This window comes from Lontra canadensis, unplaced genomic scaffold (genome assembly GCF_010015895.1).
Source record: "Lontra canadensis isolate GAN:19392208 unplaced genomic scaffold, GSC_riverotter_1.0 scaffold27, whole genome shotgun sequence".
NCBI classification, from domain to species: Eukaryota; Metazoa; Chordata; class Mammalia; order Carnivora; family Mustelidae; genus Lontra; species Lontra canadensis.
Genome location: NW_022631021.1, coordinates 17,037,237 through 17,050,940, shown reverse-complemented (window position 1 = coordinate 17,050,940; position 13,704 = coordinate 17,037,237). Strand labels below are relative to the sequence as shown.

Here is a 13,704-nt window from a genome sequence, read left to right as displayed (position 1 = left end):
GGCAAAAGAAAACACATCTCGATTTGAAGGGAAGAGGCAAAACTATCTTTGTCAGATGAAATGATCTTACATATAGAAAATGTGAAGATTCCACACATGCAAAACTACCAGAGTTAATAATGAGTTCTCCAAAGTTTTAGGATATAAGTCAATATGCAAAAATCAGTTGTATTTCTATACACCAGCAATGAAATATCTAAAAATGTAATTAAGTGAATTGGGGGAAATTGGAGGGAGAGACAAAACATGAGAGACTGTGGACTCTGAGAAACAAACAGGGTTTTGGAGGGGAAGGAGACGGGGTGAGAGGTGAGCCTGGTGGTGGTGGGTGGAGGGCATGTATTGCATGGAGCACTGGGTGTGGTGCATAAACAATGAATCTTGGAACACTGAAAAAAATTAAAAAAATAAATAAAACGTAATTAACAATTCCAATTATAATAATATCAGAAGGAATAAAATGCTTAGGAATTAACTTAACCAATAATTGCAAATTTTGTATGCTCAAAATAAAATATTTTTTAAAGTAACTAAATCTAATTAAATTGAAAAACATCCCATACTTATAGATTGGAAGACAGTATTGAAATAGCAATACTCTGCCAATTGATCTACAAATTCACTGCAGTCTCTATTAAAATTCCAAACTGCCTTTTTCTCTTTTTTCTCCCCAAAATGGACAAGTTGGTCCCAAAATTAACATGGAACTTCAAGAGCTTCCAAATAGCCAAAATAATCTTAAAAAAGAAGAACAGAATTGATGGACTTAGGCTTCTCAATTTCAAAACATACATCAAACCTACAGTAATCAAAACACTGCTATAGTGGTCTAAGTATGGATATATAGATCAATGGAAGAGAATTCAGAGTCCAAAAATGAACCCACTAATCTATGTCTAATTGATTTTCAAGAGTACCTAGACCATTCAATGGGGGAAAAAGAGAGATTTTTCAACAGACGGTGCTGGGACAATTCAATATCCACATAAAAACAAATGATTTTGGACCTCTTTCTCACATTGCATATGAAAATTAACTCAAAATAGATCAGAGCCCTAAATGTAAATGCTAAAACAATAAAAATATTAAAAGGAAACATGGGTGTAAATCTTTGTGACCTTGGATTAGACTAAAGCTTCTTAAATGTAATACCAAGCAAGAATAATGAAACATAGATAAATTGAACATTAAAATAAAAGTCTTTTTTTGCATCAAAGGATATATTAAGCATAAAGAGTTATAAATCATGTCTGATAAGTCTCATAACCACAATATATCTTTAAAAATGCTTACAAGTCAACAAAAAAATACCAAGGAGTAATAGGTAAAAAACTTGAATAGCTATTTCTCTAAAGAGAATGCACAGTGGCCAAGAAGAATATGAAAGAATGTTCAGCATCATTAGTCATTAGGGGGATAGAAATTAAATGTACAATCTGAAACAAGCTGAAAATAAATAAAAAATATTTTAAAAAAAGAAATTAAATGTACAGTGAGATACCACTGAATATCCATGAGGACACCTACAATAATAATAAAAAATAGAAATAACAAATATTTGTAAGAATGTGGAGAAGTTGGAAAATTTATACATTGCTAGTGGTAATGTACAAGAGTATAGCCACTGTAGAAAGAAGTTTAGCAATCCCTTAAAAAATAGAGTTACCATAATACTACTAGGTATTTAGTTACTAGAACTGAAGCCATAAGTTCACACCAAAACTTGTACGTGGGTTTTTAGAACAGCAATATTTATACCAGCCAAAAAGTGCAAACAACCCCCAAATCCATCAACTTCTGAATGGATAAATAAGAGTGATCTATCCATACCATAGAATATTATTCAGCCATTAAAAAAATACTGGTATGTGCTATAACATGGATAAACCTTGAAAATATTATGCTAAATAAAAAAGCCAGAAACGAAAGCCCACATATCCTGTGATTCAATTTATAGGAAATTTCTAGAAGAATTAAACCCACATTCCAGCATATGGGAGGATAGATGAATGGAGGATATGGGTTTTCTTCAGGGTGATGGAAATATTCCAGAATTAGGTAATGGTGATGGTTGCCCCTTATAAATATATTTTAAACCACTGGTTTATATAATGTAAAATTATTAAAAAGTTGACCTTTATGTTACATGAATTTTATCTCTATTAGAAAATAAACAATAACAACAAAAGGAGATTCTCACTCAATGCAAGTTTTCACAGTGGCACTATGCCATACAGTGACTGCATTTTTAGCTGAGTAAAAGCTTGAAGAGTTGCTTTTATCATTAGAATTCAATACTTGGATATCTTTCGCCATAATATAGATTATGTACCATGTATATTTGCTGAAATAGAATTTTCTAAAATCTCTTTCAGAGAATGAAAGCAGAAAGAATACTTCCTAACTCATTTTATGAGGCCAGCATTACCCAAATTACAAAACCAGAAAAACACATTGCTAGAAAACTAAATGACAGACTAATATTTCTCGTAAAAAATTAATAATATAATTAATTAATTGATAATTAATAAATGATAAGAAATTAATAATTAATAATATAATTAATCACTAATATAATTCATGAAGAATTATATGCTCCAAGTAAGTAGGATTTGTCCCAGGTATGCAAGGCCAGTTCAACATTCAAAATATATTGACCACATCAAAAGACTAAGAACAAATCACATGATCATATCAGTAGATGCAGAAAAAGCATTTGATAAAATCCAACACCCATTCATGATAAAAACATTCAATAAACCAACAATAAAGAGTACTTCAACTTAAAGATTGTCTGCCAAAAATCATAACAGCTAACATCATACTTAATGGTAAGAAACTTGAAGCTTTTTCTTTACAGTCAGTTATAAGGCAAGAATGTCCCCTCTCACCACTTCTTTTCAGCATTGCAGTACAGGTCCTCACTAATGTAAGTAAACAAGAAAAGGAAAGAGAATGTATACATATTGAGAAGAAATAAAACTGGTATTGTTGATTAATGTTTATAGGTGACTTTGTCTATGGAAAATGCAAGAGAATCTACAAAAACTCTTGGAATTGATAAACAATTATAGCACAGCTGCAGTGTATGAGTTTAATGTACAAAAGTAATTGCTTGGGGCGCCTGGGTGGCTCAGTGGGTTAAAGCCTCTGCCTTCAGCTCAGATCATGATCCCAGGGTCCTGGGATCAAGCCCCGCATCAGGCTCTCTGCTCAGCGAGGAGCCTGCTTCCACCTCTCTCTCTCTGCCTGCCTCTCTGCCTACTTGTGATCTTTGTCTGTCAAATAAATAAATGCAATCTTTAAAAAATAAATAAATAAATAAATAAATAAAATTTTTAAAAAAGTAATTGCTTTTTTTTTTCATTCCAGCAATGAACAAATGGAATTTGAAGTTAAAGATATAAGAACATTTACTTATTCTTCAAAAAATGAAATACTTAGATATAAATATAAGCCTAACAAAATATATACAAGATGTGTATATATATATATATATGTATATATATATATATACACATATATATGTGTGTGTGTGTGCGCGTGTGTGTGTGTGTGTGTGTGTGCATGGAAAACTACTAAACTCTGATAAATGGCATCAAAGAACTAAATAAATAGACATTCCATGTTCATGGATAGGAAAACCCAATATTACCAGGATGTCAGTTCTGCCTGACTTGATCTATAGATTCACTGAAATTCCAGTTAAAATCATAGAAAATTATTTTGTGGATATCAAAATATTATTCTAAAGTTTATATGGAGAGGCATAGGGGAAGTATAGCCAACACAATATTAAATAAAGAACAAAGTCGGAGGGCAGACACTATCTGAGTTCAAGAATTACTCTAAAGCTATCATAATCAAGACTGTGATTATTGGGGTGCCTGGGTGGCTTAGTTGGTTAGGCGACTGCCTTTGGCTCAGGTCATGATCCTGGAGTCCCAGGATCAAGTCCCACATCTGGCTCCCTGCTCAGCAAGGAGTCTGCTTCTCCTGCTGACCTCCTTCCTCTCATGCTCTCTCTCTCTCTCTCTCTCTCTCATTCTCTCTCTCTCTGTCTCTCATTCTCTCTCTCTCTCTCTCTCAAATAAATATTTTTTTAAAAAAGACTGATTATTACTGAAGTAATAAACAGATAAAGACATGGAAAAAAATAGCCCAGAAACACCCTTGTAAATATAGTCAACTGATCTTTGACAAAGGAGCAAAGGTGAAACAAGCAAAGACAGTCTCTTCAACAAATGATGCTGGAACAATTGGACATTCACACATAAAACAAAACAAAAAAATGTATCTAGACATAGGCCTTATACCCTTCACTAAAATTAACTCAGAAATCTATCACAAACTTAAATATAAAATTTAGAACCATAAAACTTCTAGAAGATAACATAGCAGAAAATCTAGATGACCCTGGACACGTCTATGATTTTTTGGATGCAGTACCAAAGGCATGAAAGAAATAATTGATAAACTGGATTTTGTTAAAATCAATTACTTCTACTCTGTGAAAGACAGTAACAAAAGAAAGAGAAGACAAGCCATATACTGGGAAAATATTTGCAAAGGACACATCTGATAAAAAGGACTGTTATCTAAAATATACAAAAAATTCCTAAAACTCAACAAGATATAATAACATTGTATGATGACAGATGGTGACTACATTTATTGTAGTGAGCATTGAGTAATGTATAGAATTGTCAAATTACTATGTTGTACACCTGAAACTAATATAACATTAGTCTGCCAACTATACTTCAGTAATACAATTTTTAAAAATGAATACCTAAACCTGGGGGATTTGCAAGAAAGAAAAACAAAACAAAATTTAACAAAACAATATACAACCTGATTAAAAAATAGGCCAAACACATTAGGAAACACCACACCAAAGAAAATATACAAGTGACAAAAAATTCATATGAAAGGATGGTCCGCAGCAAATGTTATCAGTGATATGCATATTGAAATAATGAAATACCACTATATATCCATTAGAATGGCCAAATTCTAGGACACTGATAACACCTAATGCTGGTGAGGTTGTGGAACAGCAGGAACTCTCATTCTTGTTGGTGGGAATACAAAATGGTACAGTTATTTTGGAACACAGTTTAGTGAGTTCTTATAAAACTAAATATAGCCCTACCATATGATCCATCAATTTTCTCCTTGGTTCTTTCCCAAAGAAGTTGAAAACTTATGTTCAGGTTTTGAGTGATTATGATGTATCAATGTAGGTTTCTCAATTGTAACTAATGTACCAATCTCTTGGGGGATGTTGATGATGGGACAGGATGTGCATGTGTGAGGGCAGGGAGTATATGGGAAAATCTGTACTTTCCTTTGAATTTTGCTGTGAAGTTAAAACTACCCTCAGAAAAATGAAGTCTTTAAAAATATATAATCAGATTAACTTTTGTGACATAGAAAAATGAATGATGTATTTTATAATAAAAATCAGGTCATGTGCCTTAATGGTTACATGCCAAATCCACTGCTTACTTAAGAGTAAATTTCCACTATCTCAGCCGAGTATTATTATTTTCAAGGCAGGGAAGCCCAGTCAAATGAGCCCAAGAAAAGAGTAATATTTGCTGAAAGAACATAGTGGTATCTCAGTGAACCCAAGCCCAAGAGCATAGCAGGATCTCATGCAGTCCAGGAACTGATGTTTGGGAAGGCAGGTCTTGCACTAGTACTCTCCTTCCTGGGAGGCCATCTTTCAGAGTGGCTGAGAGTAATGAGTAGTTCTTAGTGAAGGATACCTTGAATGGGTAAGCATCCCAAAAGTTATAGCCTGTACTTTACTATAGGATTGCTTTGAAACTTATATCTTTCTCTACTCCCTATTTTTCTCCCATTTTAACCATTTGCCATTGTAAAAGGGAAAAAGGACCTTTACGTTATGGAAAGAGGTGAATTAATAGAGTAGGACAATGGACAAAAAGATTAAGTCCTTTCTAAGCTAAATATTTCGTAGTAATAGGCAATAATATATTTACGTTTTAAAGAATTTCCATGGTTTCCTATGAACCAACATGACAGGTACATATAATTTTTCATAAAAATCACTTTTTGTAAATGAATCTCTTCCTCAATTCAGTTCAGTCCTGATCAACATGTAGTGATTAATGAGTAGCTACATTCAAAGTGTTGTGCTAGGTTCTGGGTGCAAAAAGATGAAATAGACAACATTTATGCCCTTAGGTGTATAGTATGAACAAAAGCATTTATACCTAAGAGCACATAGAAGGACATTGATCTTCTCTGGAGAGACCTCACCTTGAAGGGCAAAATAATTTCCCCTGAAATCCTGTTCTTCAATGTTACCTAAAATATAACCAGAAATGTTAAAATATATGAAATGTATATAATTTTACAAATGTGTTCTTTAAGAATCAAAATTTTATAGTATCATTACTACTAATAATGGAAACAGCTCACCATACTGCAAAGTTTTTGGTTCTTTACTATGGGAACAGAACAGAGTAATGGCAAAAAAATACACATTTCTGGAATTGGATCATGACCACTCTGGTCAAGGACCCTGCCATTTTCTAGCTATGTGACCTTGTGAAAGTTACTTCTCCATGTCTCACTTTCTTCATCTATAAAATTGGTGTGATAACTAACAAGACCTACCTCGTAGAGTTGTGAAGATCAATTTAGTTAATAAATACAATGTGCTTGGCACAGGGCTTAGCTCATGTAAGCACTCATCGGAATGCTGACTATTCATGGCGCCTCACAAAAGAGTTACTGGCTTCCATTCTGTTACCAACTGTCTCTCCAATCCCTCCCACTGGAGGTTACCACTCTCCATTCTTCAGTTATGAGATTAGGTAACATCTCCAATAGTCATCTTGGCCCCACTCTGGCAGAGTAAATGTCTCTTCCTTCACTTTCAGATCTCCTTAGATGTACACATAAGGGCATTTGTTTTACTAAATTAAATTACCTGCTTACTCCTCTATGCCTTTCATGAGACAAAACCTGAATAAGAGCAGAATAGTGTGTATCTGTGCTCAACATAGGATAGGAATAGAGCATGACTTTCATAGATTGTTGAATCAAAGAACCATGAAGGGAACATGTCAGATCTGATCATGCAAGATAGGAGGCAAGAAGGAACAGAGAGAACCTAGTCTGAAATAAGACACAAGTAAATAAGGGAGGGAGAAAAAGAAGGATGAGAAGAAAAAGAGACAGAAATGTTTTATAGTACTTTGCAACATGTAATTTTGATTATTAATGTCTCAGTCTTTTTTTTATGTTAGTCACCATACAATATATCATTAGTTTTTGATGTAGTGTTCCAGAATTCATTGTTTGTGTGTAACACCCAGTATTTCATGCAATACATGCCCTCCTTAATACCCATCACCAGGCTAACCTGTCCCCCCAATCCCCACCCCTGTAAAACCCTGTTTGTTTCTTGGAGTCCATAGTCTCTCATGGTTCATCCCTGCCCTGGTTTCTCTCCCTTCATTTTTCCCTTCCTTCTCCTAATATCCTCCATGTTATTCCTAATGTTCCACAAATAAGTGAAACCATATAATAATAAACTTTCTCTGCTTGACTTATTTCACTCAGCATAAGCTCCTCCAGTTCCATCCATGTTGAAGCAAATGTTGGGTATTCATCCTTTCTGATGGCTGAGCAATATTCCACTGTATATATGGACTACATCATCTTTATCCATTCGTCTGTTGAAGGGCATCTCGTCTCCTTCTACAGTTTGGTTATTGTGGACATTGCTGCTATGAGCCTTGTCATAGCGAATACAATTTTAAGTTGTAAAAATAAAATAATATATATATGTATAAAAATAAAAAAATAAAATAATATCTTGTTTTAAATAAATTCATTTTACCTGAAAAAAAAAAGTCTCAGTTTTCTGGGGCATGAAGTTGTTTCATCCTCAGTAACACACTCAAGAGTTTCTCCTAAGAGGAATAAGTTATCAGAGGTCCCTTTCCCTTATTTTTCTTGAAAAACAGATTGCTAGGTCCTCCCATGGACCAGGGACTTTTCCAGAAAGATTTAACAAGGCCATATTATAAGAAAATGTGGTGTTTGGAGTCTAGAGATGTCAGATAACTTCCTGCAAAACTAATGCATTTATTTGGGTTATAATATGCAAGCTCAGTACAGTCATTATGGAGAGTGCTCAGACTTGATTTTATTTTCTTTCCAACAGAAAAGAAGGAAGGAAAACAACTTCTTTTCAATCAGGGGACACTTCTCTGTTGCTTTCTTCAATTTATTCTTCAAAATACATAGCAAAACAGAGAAATAAACTTCAAACATCCTATTACCATGTAGTCAGCCTTCTTCAAGAAAGTAAAACAAGATTGCTGTATTCTGGATGATATCTATTCAAACCATTGTTTTTTTTTTTTTTTTTTTTTATAACACCCATCTCTTCTCAATCTTTAGAACCACTATCTCCCTTGTGACAGGATTATTATATTACTCTCCTACCTAGTACCCTGTCTTCAGTCTTACTGTCTGTAATCCATTTTCTACATCATTGCCAGAGATGTTGAGAAAGCCTGACCTTGTTCACTTTACCTTGCTTTTGTCTATACGCTCCATGTTTTCTCCTGCTTCTGTCTTCAGGAAATCCTGCCCTCCCTGCCTGAACACTTCCCATCCCTAACCAATTAGCAATCTCTTTCTCTTAAAGGAATCAGCTCAAGAGTGACTTTCCCTGTGGGGGAGCCATCCATTTTGGTTTTCTCCAGGCTGAATTAGGTGTTCTTTTATGTTCTCATGACACTCTCTGCATCCTTCTACCCTAGAAACTCCCAGAGTGATTCTATAATCATAACATTTCTAATTCTCTGGTGCATTATAAGATCATTGAGGCTAGACTATGTCTTACTGATCTTTATGCCTCCAGCTCTTAACTAAACTCCTGGGCACATAGGGAATACTCAGAAATATTTCATGAAAAGGGTTTATAAAGTTATAGGCTGTGAAAAGTATAGTCTGGCATCAGGAGTAAGAATATAAAATCTGGGACAACCCTAGTAATCTGAGATCTCTGAACAACCTAACCACTACCACTGAGGGAAAAAAAATCTGGCTTTGAGTTTTCTTTTTATTTCTCACTTTTAATATTTAATATATATATTTTAATATATAATATAATATTTAGTCAAAGAGCTAAAAGCAACAGAAAAAGATATAAGATGGGTAGTTAAACTCAGGCTATTGTGAGCTACATTTCTCTCTTTTTTTTTAAATACAAACACTTAGAGAAATTGATATGTAAAGCAAATAATATTCACACCTTTCAATCACATAGTTTTAAATTTTATCCTACAAACATTTTCAGATTCCTTCTATATACCAGACACTGTTCTAAAAATAATCAATTCATTAAATTCTGATAACAACCTTAAGAAGTCATCATTAGACAAATTTGGAATTTTTTTTCTTAATTGTCATGCCATATCACGCTGACTCCTTTTCCATACAACCAACAGAAAGATTTTGAAGTGAAGAAAAGAATACCTATAGAACTAATAATTATTTTCAAATGCCTTAAAAGATACCAAGAGATCTAAAGGAGGACATCGCATCAAAATGAGTACTATAATATTTATCATCTTTAACATGTTTACAAAACATAAAATAATAATTTGAAGATTTGGGTGAATTTTTGTATGGTAATAGAGTACCATGTATTTAAAATAAAATGCCCAATAAATTATGGACAGAAAGAAATGGAATACTTCTCAAGATCAATCCAGGCTTGTCACAACAAAAAGCAGATATCAGAACAAAATCTTGAAACTATTCTCCTTTCTCCTTATTTATACTTTTAGTAAAGAGTGATGATGAATTGCAGGTAGAGGACTTAAAAAGAACAGACTTAATTATAAACAAGTTGAAGGGCCACACACACGATAACCCTAAATGCACTGAGTACAGAAAACAGCATATTGGGTCCATATTTGTAGATTGTCTATGATAAGTAATTTGAAGATGTTAATGAATATAGATTGCAACTAGAGTAGCCACAACCTTTCCCATTTTTTTAAAAGAATTGTACATGGAAGAGGAAAAAAAGACATTAATAAATCAGAGGGATACATTATACCACAGGATAAAGTTAGCAGATTTGTATCAGTGAACCTGAATGAAGCCACAGAAGGCCTGCTTGTTAAATTTACTGATGACAGGAGGTCTGGTGAAATGGCTAATGCTTTGGATAATAGCAGCAGTATTTAAGACCTCGTTAAACCCCAAATTAACAAAATTAATATATGCATACATCATTTGGGTATCCAACTTAGCTGTCACCTCTTCACACAGGCCTTTTTGACCATCTGTTTCTAACATGGCCTTTGGGATGCTCCACTCACCATCACTTCACCCTACTTTGTTTTCATCATAACGTTTATCCCTTTCTATTATTTTCTTATGCATTCATTAGTTGACTTGTTCCCTTTCTAACTTCCCTAGAAAGTAAAGTACATGAAAGTGGTAACCTTGTTTAACTTGTTTCACTGAGAGTAGAATAGAAACACCATGTAAATATTTGTCAAAGAAATCAAATGCCTATTTATTTTCCTCTCTTAAAAAATAACATGCTTGGGGTACCTGGGTGGCTCAGTTGATTAAGTGTCTGCCTTTGGCTCGGGTCATGATCTCAGGGTCCTGGGATGGAGCCCCTGCTCAGTGGGGAACCTGCCTCTCCCCTTTCCTCTGCCCCTCCCCCCATTCATGTTCTGTTTTTCTTTCTCTCAAACAAATCTTTAAAAAAAAATGACTAGTGTAGATGGGAAAAATATAACAATAGTATTTCTTGTGAAATATGACATCTGTAGAATAATAGAAACTCCAAGCTAGGATCAGAAGAACCGAATGGATGGTCTTGCCACAGATTAGTCACTTGACCTTTGGTAATCATGTAATTTCTCCAGAACAGTTTCCTCATCTGTAAAACAGGCTAGTCAGGTCAGCTTCTCAGTGGTTTTAAAATAATGTGTATGAAAAAATTTTTCAACTATAAAGTACAAAATAACTGTGAAGAATTATGATTAGCATCGGGCTAGGAGGATTGACTTAACATTCAATATAAACCAGCAGTGTCTTGTGACATTTGAAAAAGATAATTAGATACAGATATTTGTGGCATCAGGGAAAAAGTGAGGAAAGGGAAGGGGACTGTGATACTTATTTTAAATATGTGAAGGATTGTCACGTGGAAGACATTCCGCGTAGCACCAAGAAGCAAACTAGGTATTGAGGATAGAAGACTAAGAAAATTAGATGTTGGTTTAAGACATTATTTTAATGGAAGGAGAAGTTTTCTCACCTTCAGAGCAGTCCCATAATAGTGGAAGTCATATAAATTGAGGTGGTCCATCCAAACTAGTTGGGAAAACATCAGCAATGTATTAGAAGGCTGCTAATATTAGCCAGAGTTCAGGCTTGGTGATGTTAGAGGCTCTCCCCATGTCTAGAATATAATCAAATGCTATATTCCTATTGTGGATATTGAGAATGAAAGGATCCTGGACTCACACTGTGATGAATCCCAAAATATTCTTCTTAGAAACTAAATCAATTACATTAGAGAGTGGCAGGTGACATCAGCCCTGAGTCAGTAAGAAGAAAGACCAGTGGGGTGTGCTATTCACCAGAGAGCATTTTTGCTTACACTACTACAGCATCCTAAGAATCTGTTAAACATGTGGATGTCTCCTTTGCTTGACAACATTAACTATTAGCACATTTATGACCCTTGTGTCCTTCAAGTTTTGCTGCCGTGTTTCTTAGGACACTTGGTGTTGCAAGTACAAATTCCAGCTAAATATATCCTTCAATTCAAAAAATGTCTCATTCCCCAGTTTGGAGAAGGGAGAGTGGAGGTGATATCTTTAAGATTCAGCAAGTGCTAAGTTGGCAAAGCCAAACAAATGTGAAAATGTTTGTCTGAAAAGACTTTTGCATAGTCCTGCTTGAGGGACACAGTGGCTCCTCTTCATTACTTTTATGTTGACATTAAAAAGGCAAATGCATCAACAAATCCTATATTAACCATAAGTGAACATGCTCGTTATGTCCATAGACCTACACATGTCTGTGTATGGGTTATGGAAATTGCACGTGAGAAATGGAAGAGAGAAGTAGAAACGCGGGAGATTTAACCCACGGAGAAATAGGTTAAACAATTTTTATGACTCTCGCACCCCCCCCCCAACCCCCTTCGGATTCAGCTCTCCCTCAGCGCGGGTGGAGGCTGTGAGCTGCGGACTCAGTGCAGAATGAGCAGTAATTGAGCCTGAGCCGAGCCCGAGGTAGCTTTCTCCTCCCGGTGTCATTGCTGCAGCCTCCAGTGCCTGGTCCCTAGTTCCTCGGCCACCTCTCTTCGCGGTGCAAAATCGTCTGAAAGACAGAGAAGCCGCCACAGAAGTTGCCCGGCACAAGACTCCGGAGGCATTGGCTCAGTAACTTTTCACGTCATTTTCTGCTCTGGAGCCCCTTCTCGCGTCTCCGCGCCGCCTTTCGCACCGCAAATCACAGTGCTCATGGGGCAGGCGAAGAGCGTCTTGCTGCACTGAGCGGAACCGGACTCGAGCCCGTGATGTCCGGTACCAAATTGGAGGACTCCCCCCCTTGTCGCAACTGGTCATCTGCTTCGGAGCTGAATGAAACTCAAGAGCCCTTTTTGAACCCCACCGACTATGACGACGAGGAATTCCTGCGGTACCTGTGGAGGGAATACCTACACCCGAAAGAATATGAGTGGGTCCTGATTGCTGGGTACATCATCGTGTTCGTGGTGGCTCTTATTGGGAACGTCCTGGGTGAGTCTGGTCCCCGGCAGCCCTCCAGAGGGCTGTCACGTCCCCTCCGCCCCAGGCTGCAAAGGCTCTGAAGACCCCTCCCTCCCCCTGGGATGCAAACAAAGCAGTCGCTGCTCTCCGGGTGGGGTTTTCTATTTAAAAAAAAAAAAAAAAAGTTTTCTGATTTTCGGAACCAGGACCAAGCCCTGGAATGGTAATTTCTTTTTCTTCAGGGAGAAGAGGGGAAGCGCGTTTCTTTCGCGATCATCTCGGTTATAGGTGGCGAGAGCGGGGTAAGGACAGGGTCTCCAGGTGGATTTTGTTGAGTATAGGGAAATTCGTCATCCTTTTGTGTAACGTACGTAGTAGGGGATTTCGGGGGCTTTCTGGAGAGGTGAAACTGGCAGAGGGCAAAGCCGTGCTCCTAAGGAGCGAGCTCTCTGTGGCCATTGAAGTCACAAAGGATTTGTGAGCTAGGTAGAGTGCCCTTTGGCGAGGAGGTTAGGCTCTGTCTGAAGGTGGTAATGAAAAGGCAGGGAGCGGAGACAGAGGCGAAGCACCGAGGTGCACTCACGCACTGAAGCTAAATTAAACAGGAACCATGCCAGGAGCCGGCAAGAAGGAGGGGCATCTGAGAAAAGTACCAAAGAGATCTCAACCATTCATCCGCCTATCCATCCATTCATCATTCATCCACTCAACCACTCCCCCCCCCCTCCCCCGCATGCTTGTTGACAGGCTTGGGGGAAATTTCGTAATTTATTTATTTATTTTTTTATTTGGTCCAAAGACAAGACCAAACTAAACGCTAGACTCCCTGTCTCTGAGTTCGTATGCAAACATAGATTTCCCCATGGGCTTCCCAGCTTGGCACAGTTTGAGTGTTGGG

The 13,704-nt window shown here is 36.5% G+C and overlaps 1 protein-coding gene across 2 annotated transcripts in view; it reads left to right on the top strand.

Annotated features, from left to right (window-relative positions):
* Positions 1-12,363: 12,363 nt before the first annotated feature.
* HCRTR2 (hypocretin receptor 2) overlaps positions 12,364-13,704 on the top strand; it is a 108,764-nt gene continuing 107,423 nt past the window's right edge. For both annotated transcript variants that reach the window (XM_032864506.1, XM_032864505.1), the window contains exon 1: positions 12,364-12,836. In XM_032864506.1, coding sequence (XP_032720397.1) covers positions 12,614-12,836 — 223 coding nt within the window. In that variant the 5' untranslated portion in view covers positions 12,364-12,613. The remainder of the gene's footprint in view (positions 12,837-13,704) is intronic.